This window comes from Strix aluco, chromosome 18, assembly GCF_031877795.1.
Source record: "Strix aluco isolate bStrAlu1 chromosome 18, bStrAlu1.hap1, whole genome shotgun sequence".
Lineage (NCBI taxonomy): Eukaryota > Metazoa > Chordata > Aves > Strigiformes > Strigidae > Strix > Strix aluco.
The window spans coordinates 2007039-2021474 of NC_133948.1; the positions used below are offsets into that span (position 1 = coordinate 2007039).

Consider the following 14436-nt stretch of genomic DNA (forward strand, 5'->3'; position numbering starts at 1 on the left):
GCGGTGCAAAAGGCTGTGGGGCAGGACAAACCCAGGTCCAACAACCCATCCTGGGCTCTACCATCCCCACGCAGGCCAAGCCAAAAAAATCAGGGTGATATCTCCAAATCATGAGGGTTTGTGAGAAACTTAGAGTGTATTTGGCTTTGGCAAGGGTGTTGGCGCAAGGGGAAGAACCCCGAATTATTGATCAGCTCATTGTGCCAACGTCAAGCATGCCTGAGTCTGGTGAGTTTATCCCCCGGAGAGGTGACGTGGCTTTAAAAATTTGTCCCTCACATGATGTCAGCAAATCTTGCCGCAGCATTTCACTACCTGGGGGGATTGGTCCCCAACACCACTGGTGTTGGCGGGGAGTATCGCCTGCTCCCAGTTCGGCTTGGGAGCCCGGCCCTGGTCCTGCTGGGAAGTGGTTGTGTTTGTTTTGGGCAGCCTCAGCAGGGATTTAAAACTTCCAGTGGTAACAAATGGCGTTTTGTCTTGCTGCAGAGCAGCTCTGCAACGTGCATTGATAAAAAACTGTCCCTGCAAGCGTGGGCCTGGCTGGCTCCTGGGCTGATAAGGGCCGGGGTAACCGTCATCCCTTGATGGTGGCTGGCACAGGGGATGGGGGGTGGCATCGGGAGAGCCAGTGGTCCATGCGTCACCCACGCCGCCCGTGTGAGCGCGTCGGCTGTGCTGGGGGCTGCCGGGATCCTGGGCGACTCTGGCTGAGGCCCTGGGAGGCTTTTCCAGCCCCACCCATGCTGTTTGCCTGGGGCCGGGGCGCAGGTCGCTGGGGGCTGTTTGCAAACTCTTCGGGGTGATCTTGGGGTAAACTCAGCTGCTGCTGGGAAGCAGCACTCAGCTCAGCCCCAGCACCCCGGAGGTGTGGGACCATCTAGGTGTTTTTCTGCATCCCACTTCGGGATACTGCCGTGGGATTGGGATCGGGCAGCCGGCACCTCGTGCACCATAAAAGGCAAAGCACTGGGGAAGAGCTGCTGGGGCGGCTCGCTGCAATGCCAGGCATCCCGGCTGTGTATAAACGGATTAAAACCCTCCAGCTCTCCTGCTCCCCCTCCTTCCGGAGAGTCCACGGGAGCCCGTTTGGCAGAAGGATTATCCAAAGGGAGGAACTTTCTGCTCGGAGGGTTGTTTAGAGAAATGCCCGAAGCGTTAATAGGGAATTTTGCTAAGTTGTGTTTTGGAGTCTCCTCAGGGAAACTTGTTTCTGAGGCTGCTGTCGGGCTTCTCTGTTTATCTCGGGCGGTCTTTTCTATGTCACAGCAACTCCTTTAGCAATAACATATTCCCACAGATCATTCCAGCCGATCAGGCTCTGCCCTGCGTGCTCGGTGCAGGCGGTATCTCTTCCCCGAAACACTGGGACGCAGACCAAGGCTGCGCGCCGCTTCCAAGGAAGGAGCTCTGCGTCCGTCAGGCGCGGGGCAGGGAGGCAGGGAAGAGCGCCAGGGGCACGGCTGCGGGTTTGCAAACTCTCCGGGGAACCCACGGAGGAGCTGAGGGAGGTGATCCTGCCCAGATGAGCCGCAGCAAATCACTGGGGAAGCAGCGAGATCGGAGGGAAGCCAGGGAGGATTGCTGCACGGGAGCATAGGGAGTTATTGCCGCGGCAGGTTGGGGAAAAGAGGAGAGTCCCTGAAGAAAGATGCAGATGGGCAGCAAGTCCTGCCCGGAAAGTGCTGTGGACCAGTGAATTAGAAGCCGGGGGGTTCTTTTGCAGTTATTCAGGTGGGATATATTTGGGTAGGGACCAGCGTAGCATCAACTCTGACAGCTGTTGTGTTAGGAGAGAGCCTCCTGCCCTGCCACAGAGGATGGGCTCCATCGTGCCAACGTGCATTTTCATCTCTGCTGGCCATGAGGCTAAAAACCGCCGGTTCACATGACCCAGGCACGGAGGCTTCCAAGCTGCCTCTGTCTCTCCCAGTAGTGGAGGAAGGAGAAGGCGGTGCTGAAAGTCTGCCGGGACCCAAGGTGGGGAGAAATCTTGGCTGGCCACTTTCAAAGCATTTGGACCAGGAATTAAGGAATTACGGTGACTGAGCTGCCGGCCATGGAAGCCTCCACCTGGCAGTACTACGGATATTTACGGGATGACACAAGTAAGGCGAGGGGGAGAGACTGCGCTACTTCCCGGGGAGCCTCTGCGGGGACGTGTGAGGATTATACTCGGCTGCAACTCGGCCAGGAGGGCCTGGGGCACAGGCTGGAGAGGGGAGACCTTCCCGACCCCAGCAGCGACACACCAGCCCCTGCCAAGAAGTCAGAGATGAGCAGCAGCGGGCAGAGAGGGCAGGGGGGGCTGGCAGGGGACCTGTGCTTGGAAGAGCACCCCGTGTCGACAGGGTGCGGGAGAGGGGAGGAGGGAGAAGCCCCTCCAAAAGTGTACAAAATGGAGATCGGGCACCGGCAAGTGGGCACGGGCCGGACGGTGAAGCCGGTGGTGTACAGGCTGGAGGAGAGCGAGTACAGGCGCCTGATCGAAGAAGCAGAAGCAGAACCAGAGGAGGAATGGGAAGCGGCAGAGCACAAGGTACCTGTGATTCAGGAGAGCTACCCAGGGGATGGGAAAGCGGCAAGTCCGAGCCTAAACAGGCTCAACTCTTTCCAAGGAGTCCTGAGGAGGCAGATAAGCCGTTCAGACTCTGAAAGCAGTGCAGAGAGCAGGCAAGTGAATAAACTGACCCTGAACTCTCCCTCAGAGAGAAACAAGCCGAGTGTCCCCATCAGGTCAGATAGCTTCGAGCGAAACGCCATGCTCATGGATTACATTTTGCAAAGCAAACAGGAGGCAACAACATCTGTTTCCTACGTCCCCAGAGAAAGCAGCAAGGCAGCTGAAAGCTTCAGGCAGGCGGTGAGCTTCACCCCCCGGCCTGACAGTGCTCCGGACCTTTGCCAGAACGGCCAGAGCAGCGAGGAGGATTCGGCCAGGAAGCCCGAGCCAGACAAGCAGGTAGCGAAGAGCCTCGAGAAGATGGTCTCTGCGGTTGCAAATTATGCTTCGGTGGCTAGAGGCACTGAAAAGCTTTCGAGACACAGCAGCAGCCAGCTCCTTGAGAGCAGGCAACAGCTCGGAGGTGAAGCAAATGCAGGGATACTCGATTCATACAGCCAGCAAAAAACCCCACCAGCCCCTCCTGTCAGGTCCCACAGCAAAGAGAGCCTGGCTTTGAGTATGAGCAAGACTGTGGCGATGACGGAGGCACTGCTGGAGCCCCGCAGCGATGCAGTGAAGCCTGCCAAGGAGCAGTGGGCAGCTGCAGGCGTGGAGCAGCTAACTGGAGGCAGGACTGCAGGAGGAGGGGGCTCGGAGGAGCCCGAGCGGAAGGGGAGGAAGAGTCAGGAGGATGAGAAAGTGCTTAAAGTTGCCGACGCAAAGAAAACATTTGAAAAGCCCAAGGCAGCGGAGGGGAAGGCAGCGACGCCACCGCCCAGCGCTGCCAGAAAAGGTGAGGCTTGACGGCTCTGCCAGGGGCGGGCTGGCACCCCTGGCTCTGCCTCGCGGTGCCGTGGGGCCAGGGTGGCTCCGGAGCACGCTGCAGCCCCGGGCTGGCGGCGAGGGGAGGTGGGAACACGGCGGTTGGGAGGCTTTTCAGAAAATAGCTGCCTTGTCACAGCCAAGCAACAGATGGGATGCGCTCGGGGCACGTTTAGTGATCTACGGTCGTAACCAGGCAGGACAAAAATCAGGTGTTGCTTCACGTCTACTGTCCGCTTGATAAAAGTACTTCTTGCAGTGAAACTGTTTTGTAAGACATTTGCTTTTGAAGACTCTCCTGTATATAAATAAGTATAATATCCAGTACTCCTATACTGCTTCTGATGGATAGATGCAATGCAGAAGTGCCCATACGATAGTTTCTCCCACTGTCATGTGTGATTATTCGCCTTTGTCTCTCTAGGCACTGGGTGAGCCAATATCATTTTATTTTAGTTATGGCACAGAAAGGAGGCTTTATTTTCTTTAGGTTCTTTTTCTCCCGCGCTGTGACTTAGCTGAATAAGCCTTTCAGAAGAATGACATCAACTTGGAAACCCTTTGACCGAAAAACTACGGATAAATGAACATTGTTGAAATTTTACGGGTAAAACGGCAGTTGTGCAGAAACAGGGAGAGGTTAGAAATGGGTGTTTGGAAGTTTGGATCCTGCAAGGACGTGTCGACCCACGCTGGTTGACTTGCATCTTCTGTTTATTGACAATCTGTGATTGTGGATTTCCTTATAAGGGAGAATAAACGTGTTAAGGCACAGGAAATCTATGCTAGCTTTGAATTGAATAGCATGTTTACTTAAAAAATAGGTGTGATTATCCCACCATGCTTGGTACATTGTGCTGTCAATTACTCTCGTTCGCAGAAGTCACAAAACCGAGTCAGAATATGAACATTGCCACAGAGTTTGTGTGTGTGTGTGAGTGAGTGATAACAAAAAGCCTTACAGCGATGAAAAATAGATCCTATCCTGTCAGGAAGCATCTGAAGACACATGATCATTCTCACGATGCAAAGAAATAGGGTTGTGAAATATTTGTCATTGCAAACTATGTGCCATCTGACAGACTCGGGCTCCGTACGTGAGCAGGGCTAGTACTGGCGTTATCAGGGTGTCTGGAGCGACGCAGCCTCTCCGCTCCTCAAGTGGGAGATTCGCCTGATTCAGTGGTAGGGCTGACATGGCGTGTTTTCACCAGCCAGCTCAGCCGAGGGATGTTTCCATCAGCAGTGAGGCATGGCTCCTTTGCAGGGAATAGAAGGAGCAGGCGGATGCAGTAGGTGATCTTACAGAGGAAGGGGGTGAGAAGGGACTGCAGGAAATGGGGCTCCATCCCTAAGGCAATGCTGGCTACAGCTAAATCACTCCTGACAGGTGTTGACCTGCTTGTTCTTCAGGAGAAATAGGGAGGGAGGGTCAAGACAATCTATTCCAGTGCTGAACTGTGAAAATGTTGCAATAAAGAAGAGCAGGAATAGCTTCTCATTTTGCTATATCCTGTTGTTTTTTTAAAAAATCTGTTCCTAAACATACATCTTCCCAGCTGTCATACCGCCTAACTGAACACGAACATCTCGCATATACTTACCGTTATACGATTCCTTTCTTGTACCTCTGACTTTTCCAGCACCTTTGGTCCAACTTGATCCTAGACAGCAGGGAGAGAAACAGAACAAGACGGTACAAGGATTCAAAACTGGCTGAATAACAAGGCCAAGACTAGGATATGTGATGAGTGTAACACGGAGTGCTGCAGGAATCACAGCGCCAAGCCTCACGTCACCGCTCGCTGCTCAAAGCCCCTGCTCGTTATGTGGTGCCTGGCTAATTTTTTTCTGCTATTCAGAAAGATAGGAAGTGTGAATCCCAGGTTATTCATGTTGTAAATAAAATATAGCTTGCTTTTTACTTTTTTTTTTTTTTTGTGTTCTGTTTTCTTGTCTCTCTCTTCCTAGCTAATCATCTGGTGTAGTGAAGATAGCAACAAAGAAAATCCCATCTGTTGCAACTAATTGCTTCATTTTTATTTGGTGTCCCAGCATTTTAATTAGGTATTGGGACCACCTCCCTTTTATCGCAAAAATGGGAAAAAAGAAAGAAAAATATACTTTACGGTCCTGTACAATGATGAAGAAAAATACATGAGGAAACAGACTAGCTGGAAATTAATTTAGAGATTTCCTTTCTCTGCAAAACCTGAGGGCAGCCCAGATTTCTGTGCCTTTCCTATAGAGGAGCTGGCAGGGATGTGTATGACATCTGCATTACTGCATAGGACATGCGTGAGCGTGTGTATATGCAGCAATAAATGTGCTTTATGAAATGTATTGTAAATCATTAATAACAATAGCATAAATTATTAATATCCATCCTGATCTAATGTTCAGTTATTCTTCCTTATCAATCTCCAGCGCCTTCCGTCCGTCCCAAGCAGCACGCAAATGATGCCATTGCAAGCGCTCGCTCACCACAGCGGATTTCTGTTACCCTTTGGGGAGGGGGCTTGCGATCTGACCCCCATTTACTGGGTCTGGAAGTAGCGCAGGGACTCGTTCGATGTCTCGCAGGAAGGTGGAACAGACCCGGGATTAAACCTAAGGGGTGCTGACTCCTCACCCTCTGCTTTAATTCACGTGTTCCTCTTCCCTCCCTGTCCGCACGCTCTAATACACTCTCACACACTAATCCCTTCTTGGCTGTTATTTTAAAAATCTGATTGAACATATTGCTCTCCTTATCTTCATTCCGTAATTCTACAGCTCCCCTTTCTGGCCAAGGATTGAATAAGGCCAAACCAAATGGATTCTGCTCTCTCACTCTCTCTCCAGGCAAATGCTTTGCTGGATCTGGGGAACAGATCAGCACAGGGCAACGCTTCCCTGGGCAGAGCACGTAATCCCGTCCAAGAGACAGAATTGATTAGCCATAATCGAGAGCTGTTCCGTGGTGGCTGTTAGTACAATTTTGTCTTGGCAGCTGCTCAACGTTTTGATGATCATTGAAATGTCCCTTAAAAGCCAGGCTTGTGGGCAGTTTAATAAAGCCACCCTTGCCATTCACGATGTGTCCAACGGATGTTGAGGCGAAAAGAGTAAATCTAATGCTATTCCATGCACAGAAGATGGCTTGGTTGTTTTTGTTTTTCATTGCCATCAATTCAGATTTCCCTGCATAAAAAAAGCCCGACATTCCAGTAATGTTAAGTGAAACATAAGATCACATCACCGATTTCAACGGGAGCAGCTGAATCTGGCCTTGCCTACCTAAATCACGAGAGCCGTAGGAGAAGAAATATAAAAATAGCCAACCTTCAAGTGGGAGAACCTCGTGCTTCCTGTAAAGTTGTTTAAGTATAATAATAAATCAAAAGGCTTCAAGAAATAAATAGATAAATAGTGGACACAAATTTCCTTTAAAAGTTGTATAACTTGGATATCTGCAAACCCAAGGGCCAAAACACAAACTGTTGTGTCTGGCATATTTTATGTGATTTAGAAGTTAAGCTGCAAAATAACAGGACTTTAAATTGCTGATCTCTCTAAACCCTCCCTAAGCTGTTTTCCTTAATTCAGAATATATTTAGCAATGAGGATTTAAGCAAATTGAAATGTTCGTGACAAATTCATCCCTCGAGTGACTTTACTGGTTCTGAATGACTGGGTTTGCCGTCCATCTAAGATTGCTCAGAGCCAAGTTGCATAATATCAGCTGAAGGCCAAAGAAGCCATCAAAATTTCTCCTAGAAAGAGGTGCCTCAGGTGTCTGTGTCTTTCTTTACCTTTTTTAACTAATAACACCCCATGGGCAAGGAAGGCTGCAGGGCATACCGAACGCATTACTTATAAGGCATGTCAAGATCATCACAGGAACAAACCAGCGTGATTTATTGCAGCGATGGAATCGATGCATATTTGCAAGGAAGCTAAATTTAGCTGCTGACATAAGTTTCAGAGGTGGAGTCTGCAGACACGGGGCTGTTTCCGTATAAAGACTGTGAGATAGACTGACTGCAGCAATCGTGCGTCGATGTAGCAGAGGGTAAAATATGTGGGATGGGTAAAACTAGTGAAATGTATTTTTGAATAAATTCTGAATCTTTTCTGCAACATTTAATAATCAGGCTTGCTGGTACTGATAAAATAGAAGGACAAACTTTGTTGTATGGTTCCTGTAGCTGCAAGCATTTGGTAATAGGATATTTTCCTTTGCAAAAATTAGAATTTGTGACATATTTTGACAAGCTGTTAGGCTTACATCACTCTGCCTATAATTTAAGTCCTGTTTGTTAGAATGATGTTATTTAGCTGAAGTGATGAAGATTACTGTTTACAGTGGAAGCAGAGGCATGTGTAAAGCTTAGCCATTCCTTCTGTTGATGAAGACTTCAGCCTGAAATGTGTGCCATTTCTTCATTGCCTTGTACGGTGAGCCGCTGCCATCTAAATGGCTCATTAATCCAGGTCGGGATCCGAGTGATCTTTGGAGCATTTCCATCGAAACCTTTAAGGAAGCACTAGCGAAAATTCAACAGGTATCGTTTCCTTCTGAGTCCGTCCTTTGTGACTCTTCCAACGCCATGTCAAGCGAGCTGCGCCGCAGGAGCGTCCGTCCCTGCCGCGCCGGTGCGAGCCAGGAACCGACCGTTTGGGTGGCAGTTATGGAGAGGATTAGCTGTCAGTCAGATTTCTCAGGACAAATTTCACTGCGCGTCTTCTGTGCGTCGCTCTCTTTTTAGATGGATGCCAAAAATCTTCCTTGGTTGCTCTTCCAAGCTGTTGCGTAGTGCTGGGTACTGCTGCCTTCGCTCTTTTCCAATCCAGGGTAAAGCATCGCCTGGTACATGATTAAAATATCATTTCAAGCTTGCCCACTCTTTTGAGCTAGAAGGAGCTATACATATGTGTATTTTTAGGTATGATTTTATATGCTTTTATTAATAGTTTTTCATAAAGTTTTAAGCCACATGCACAGGTTTGAGACTCCTAATAAATTAGTGGCCGTGGGACTGGCAGTCAAGACACTCAATTCTATCACTGACTCATTGTGTGACCTTCAGCAAGTCACGTACCTACGTGGAAAATATGAATCACAGCCCAAACCCACTGAACTACAGATTACCTGCAGGTCTGCTGCGAGGCTGCCAAACTGCTTTTGTTTTCTTCTTTTTTAGCTTTAAAGAGATTGTTTGAGGGAGGAGGGTGGAGAGTAAGTGTGCTGGGCTGGCTTTCAGAAGGAAGGTATTAATTTCATGGTAATTGGTGCCGCGGGCAGTGCGTGGCAGGGATGCAGGCTTGCAACTCTAATCTTTGGGTGTCTAATTTTTTTATCAAGGTGTTGCTCACTAGGTAGGAGACTCCGGCTTATTGAATCAGTGGTTACACTGGTGTCAAAGTTTAAAACGTTGGATAACATTTGTTTGTTTAATTTGTAGCTACTTTGGCATCTGATGTTTCCAGCAGCTGTAATCACCAGCAAAACCACCACACATGTATCAGCGAGGCTTTTTGCATGTTTTAACACCCAGCCATCACTTAACAGGGAGTAGTTCACAGTCCTGTCGCAGTTTCACAGGGGAAAAGGAGGGTTCTCAGCTCATCACCACACACATATTTCTCCAAACTCTGAAGGGTTATCAGGGGAGTTAGGGGTGTGTCGCTCCCCTGAAAAATTAGGCCCCTTAAGCACCTAACCACATGCAAATGAATTTGCAAATATTGGCCAAAACGTATAAGGAAGCTAGACTAGCTTTTGGTTTTGGCCATGTATGGTAAACACTGCGCAACGTGGGCACCAATCTAGCATCGCTCATCCGCTCCTCAAGTTCCCCGGAGGAACAGAAACACACAGCCCTTGAGAGTGGTATTATCCTGCGTGCCTTGAGGTATTTCTGTGCAGGTACTCACCTTCTTACTCTTTACTGTGTCATTTACTAATAACTCAGCTTCTTTCATTGAACAGCGGAGATAAAAACCCTCTTTGCAACCACATAAGCCAGCATCCCCAGAAGCAGCTTTACTTCTAGCGCAGCGGGGAGAACCTTTGGTTTCAAGCTGCTGTCCTGCTTTTCTCATCGAAGCGTGATTTTTAGCAGGGGTTTAAGCTCGCCTTTTGTCACCGCCTTGCTGGCAGTGCCATTTCCTGCAGGCCCCAGCAAGCCGGCATGACAAAACGAGGCGACGCGGTTGTTTTTCTTGCAGGGCTGTCGCTTTTCTCCAGCGTTGCTTTTGCCCACAGCAAGGCTCTAGCTGTGCCCTGCTTGGCCGAGGGCTCACCAGGAGCCGCATCCGCGGGGTTGCGCCTTCACTCATCGCAATTCTCGGTTTCGTTGCAGTAGTGCCCCCAAAAACCTCCCTGGCCTTTGGCCAGGTCACCCCTCCCTTTGCTCGCACCTTGGGTAGCTAAAGCAGAGGACGAAGGTGCCATCCCAGCGCTGCTGGGCCTGTGGGGGAAGAGGCCTGAGGCCGGCTGGCGAAGAGCGGGGGTCACCGGCATGGGGCTAAGCGCCTGAGGGGAACCGGGCTGCCGCGCCGCCGCCGCCGGGGCTGTGAGGGGGAGCGGGGACAGGCGCGGGGGGGATCCCGGTCCCCTCAGGGAGGGTCTCGCGGCTGCCGGGGCGCGCGAGGCGCACGGAGGAAGAGCGCGAAAGCGAGCGAGCGCGGCGGCGGGGCCGCCATTGGCTAAACGGGCCGTCACTCACACCCGCCGCCCACCCCCCTCCCGCGAACGCGCGGTGCCAGTAAAGGAGGGGGCGTGGCCCGCGCGCGCGGCGGCGGGGGCGTGGCTAGAGGGGGCGTGGTTTGGCGCCGGCACCGCCCACCCCCCCACCCCGCCGCCGTCGGTCGGTCAGTCGGGCGGCGGCGGCGGTGGCGGCGGCAGCAGCGGCGGAGGCTCCGCCGGGCTGAGGAGCGGACGCGGGGAGGCGGTTCGGGATCGCGGTGCGCGCCACGGAGCTGGGCGGGGGGATGAGGGGAGAGAGAGGAACCGGGGAGCGGGGGTGGGAGGGCGGCCCGCCGCGGTGCCTGCGGGAGGGCGGCGGGCACCGGGAGGGTGAGGCGGGGGTGGGGGGGGTCCGGCCGGGCCGGGCCGGGCCGGGCCGGGCCGGGCCGGCTCCTCCTGCGCGGGGCCGGCCGTTGCCGCCAAGCCTTTTGGTGAGGCGGCGGCCGCTGTCAGCGCCGGGGCCTGCGGGGGGAAGCGCCCTCCCCGCGCCGGCGGTTGGGCGCCGCGCTCAGCCCGGGGCTTCACCCCCCCGCCCCGGTTCCCTCCTTATTAGGTAGCGGAGCGGCTCGGGGTCGCCGCCGGCTCCCGGCATCCGGCCGGGGCTCGCAGGTTGCCGGCGGGACGAGCCCGAGGCGGGGCCGGGCTCTCCCGCCGCGGCGGGGGCAGCCCCCTGCGCCCCGCACACCTGATGCCCGCAGCCAGCCCCGGCTGCTCCTGCAAGGAGGGAATTTTTTTTTTTATTCGCCAGGTTTTCCTCCCCCTTTTTTTTTTTCTTTTATTCGTCAGGTTTTTCTTTTTTTTTTTTTTTTGCCCCCCCCTTTTTTTCTTTCATGGCGCTGCAGCAGCAGCTCGATGGCACCGGTGGCTGCGTGTGTGTGTGTGTGTGTGTGTGTGTGTGTCCCCCTCCCCCGGAGCGCCGCGTCCCCGCTGCCACCGTGTAACGTTGCAGAGGACAAAAGATGACTCGAGGGTTGAGTTTTGTGTTTTATTTCTTGATGCTTCGTGTCACGCCGTTACTGAGCCTGTTCGGGAGATGCGTGAAGTCCTGGGTTGGATGACATGTTCCTGGGCTTTTTTTTTTCTGTGCAGAAAGCCACGTTGTTTTAATAGAGATATGTCAAAGGCCAGAATTTAAAGGTTAGTGCTTGTCTGTGCTTTGTGAAATTAGCTGCTTCTCCTCTCCCGATGCACGGAAAAGCAGCCGATGTGCAACCCCACCAACGTTCAGGAGTACCCCGCTCTAGACAATGTGATGCTGTGACTGCACAGGAGACAGGTCTGGAAAAAAAAAAAAAAAAAAGACTGAAAGCTGACTGGAAACAAAAGTAAAACTGATTGATGCAGTTTTATTGTTAAGTGATATGCATTAGTGGTGTGGTTTTTTTAATAGCTGTAGCTTCAGTCCTGTACGTGTTTGTTTGAGCAGGTCCATTCAGCCTATTCATGCGTGTGGATTAGTATAAGCAAGACCAAGGATGACAGCAAAATGAAAGAGTGACATTTTGAATATACTAGGCTGTTTTTTTCAGTTTGCTGATACCGATTCTGGTTTAATTTTAGGCTGGGCTGTTTCCAAATCACCTGCCACTATCCCCTGTCTTCGCGTGCCTCTCTAAGCACGTGTGGGAAGCAGCTCTGTGCCTGCTGGAAGTGTGGGGAAAATGGTGTGAACTGGCACAGCCCGGCCTGTGAGAAGCGTGTCCGTATGTGCTGGATGTGCGATGGCTGGAGAAAACAGCGGGTATCTTGTGCGTGAGGCAGGAGAGGATATATGTGATTTTCATTTGAATAACAAGCATTGAATCATCTTTTCTGCTCAAGGGGAAAAAAACAGATGGCTGTGCACTCACCGAGACGCTTTATTGCAGCTAATATTCGTGTTTGCTAAAGACTGTGTGCACAAAAGTAGATCAAATACTGTTGTGATAAAGTCAACGCGTGTTAATTTTGTGTATATACATTTTTAGTATTTTCAGTAGCCATGGTGACACCCGACGCACTTGGGTACGTGTGAGGGAGCATTTGCTTTGTGTTTGTTTTAATATAGCTCTTCATAATAGTAATTTTTCGATGGTCACTTGTAGCCTTTTATACGGATTGCTTTAATCAGCATTTGTGTGTCTCCATGTTCTCTGTTGGCATTACTCTGTCTTCTAGTGAGCTGCCTTTTCAAACATCATTGGATTTTTTCAAGTTAAATCTTCATGCTTATTGCATCTGTCACTTCTGGGATTCACTCCAAGCAAAAGGCAGAGATTCAGTTTAATGGCAATGAGAAGGAATGCACAGAAGGGTAAAATATCAGCTTTCCTGAGTGATGCAGCAAAGGACGCTGAGAGATCTGTCCTCAGTAACTGTTCCATGCATCATGTTCAAGTTTAATATTAGACTTTAGTGACGGCTTCATAAAATGGCTCATTAAGGCACAACGCTGCGTTCTGACTGTAAGAGAATTTATGTTATTGGTTTTAATTTGATTATCGATTCCGACGAGTATAACTCGGGTGCCAGCTTCCTATTTTGAAGACATGAGCAAAACACTTCCTGGCCCGAGTTTGCAGCTTGGTGAGGTCATCAGTGCACCACTCCCAGGGCTAGGAATGTCCTTTTAGGCAAACTCACAGGCACATTTTCAGTTGACTTTTAAAGTATGGATTTGTTTGTTTTGATTTTTGTTTTACCGAGGCTTTTGTGATAATCTCAGTCCTTCTCTAAGGATGTGTTGGAACAGAAACTCACTGAGGATTTGAAGTGCCCCAGTTTAAGCATTTACAGGGCATATGAGCAAGAATTAAATGTCTCTGTTCTCTTCTAGCTCTTTCCCTGTAGTCTCCCCCACCTAGTATTTTTGGTCTGCTTATGTTCTGGTTGTTAACTCTGAAATTAGTCTGATTGGAAGCTGCTTACAGCTTCGGTTCACAGTCACCCTGGTTATGCAGCCACACGTGAGAAGTCAGCTTGTCAGTGGCTTTAGGCTAACAGGATGCGAACTGGTCTTTTTTTCTGTCATGATACGCACAAATGCAGGTGGTGGTGGCACTGCTGGGGTGAACGCCAGGTCAAAACTAAGGCAAAAAGGTTTAGGTTAGCTGAAGTGACTCGGGAGAGCTAGCAGTGAAAGTGGATTATTATGGATGTGTTGCGTATACCAGTATAGTTGGGAATCGGTTACTGGGCCATTTCTTTCTATTTGCTACTAGGATTGCTTTGTTCTATTTTTCCTCACGTGAGGAACTATACTAAGAATGGATTATTTGTTTCTTTTTGAGGTTATAACCATTCAGTACATGACTTTGTGTGGTTTTAGATGATGGTGTTAGGCATTAAAATACCAGGGTGACCCTAGAATTGCTCAGCTTCTTGGCGTAGCAGTGACGGGGCCGAGGGGTCCCACCGGTAGGTCTGGCTTTGTGCGGGAGGACTCTGTCATGCCGAGTCTGGTGCTGATGGTCCTCAGAGGAGTAAACTGTCTGGAGAGATTCCCCATGGAATATACCAGCCAGTAGTTGTGTTACCAACCTTCAGTTGTGAATGTGCCTGTACCGGTTTGTGTGGTGAATACAAACCTGGTCGGAATTAAAGGCTGGATGTGAGTGGAGGTGATAATGTAGCTGTAAAGTAGAAGGTGACTGTTAGGCAAATAGATAATTCTACTTTACATCTCTCCCGTGCAGTTCTTCATGCCAATAAGGCAGATGTAATCTCTTTACAGCAGACATCTTCATAACGGGTTGCAAAGTGCTCCTGAAATGGAAAAGGCTTTTGTGATGGAATACTAGAGAAGCTTTAAAGTCCTGCTCTGTAGGTCAGGAACTAGCAAGGAACTTGACAGAGAAAGAATGAAAATGTTATCTGCTGCTGCCTCTTAAGGGGAAGAAAACCCATGTTGTTCTTTTGAAGGTTGCCAGCCTGCTGGTGCTCATCGACAGAAGAGGTCTCCTTGGTTTAGAGGTGACAGAATAAAACCTGGGCTCTTTGACCATTTTTTCCTCTTTGCTTTGCTTCTTCGTTAATGAGTTAGATACCAAGGTAGAATCGCCTGCATTGGAGATAGGAGGATAGCATTTCTTCAACATTATCACTTTGCTTCTTCATCGTTATTTTCTTTGTCTGATCCCAATTTTGTTGATGATAACAATAAATGATATATAATATGCTTTTTGTATGAGCGTGTAATGACTTTTGAGGTCTGGCTTTCAGTGGGAGAAGCTGGATG

The 14436-nt window shown here is 50.1% G+C and overlaps 2 protein-coding genes across 3 annotated transcripts in view; both read left to right on the forward strand.

Annotated features, from left to right (window-relative positions):
• Positions 1-1455: 1455 nt before the first annotated feature.
• LOC141931770 (uncharacterized) lies at positions 1456-5411 on the forward strand. Its single transcript, XM_074844323.1, has 2 exons — positions 1456-3458; positions 5131-5411. Exons 1-2 carry the CDS (start codon positions 2060-2062, stop codon positions 5205-5207), a joined length of 1476 nt encoding a protein of 491 aa, XP_074700424.1. The 5' UTR covers positions 1456-2059; the 3' UTR covers positions 5208-5411.
• Positions 5412-9308: 3897 nt separating this feature from the next.
• The window catches only part of CORO1C (coronin 1C), a 48473-nt gene continuing 43345 nt past the window's right edge, over positions 9309-14436 (forward strand). Inside the window, exon 1 of one of the 2 annotated variants that reach the window (XM_074844325.1) lies at positions 9309-9398. The gene's annotated coding sequence lies outside the window, so the exon portion shown is untranslated. Of the gene's footprint in view, positions 9399-10345; positions 10439-14436 lie in introns of those variants that run through there. The other variant, XM_074844324.1, reaches the window with a different exon arrangement.

Excerpts from the sequence above, each read along its gene's own strand:
- LOC141931770 (XM_074844323.1), top strand. The coding sequence starts at position 2,060 with ATGGAAGCCTCCACCTGGCAGTACTACGGATATTTACGGGATGACACA. Across the intron at positions 3,459-5,130 it reads GCCCAGCGCTGCCAGAAAAG|CACCTTTGGTCCAACTTGAT; the intron begins GTGAGGCTTGAC and ends TGACTTTTCCAG.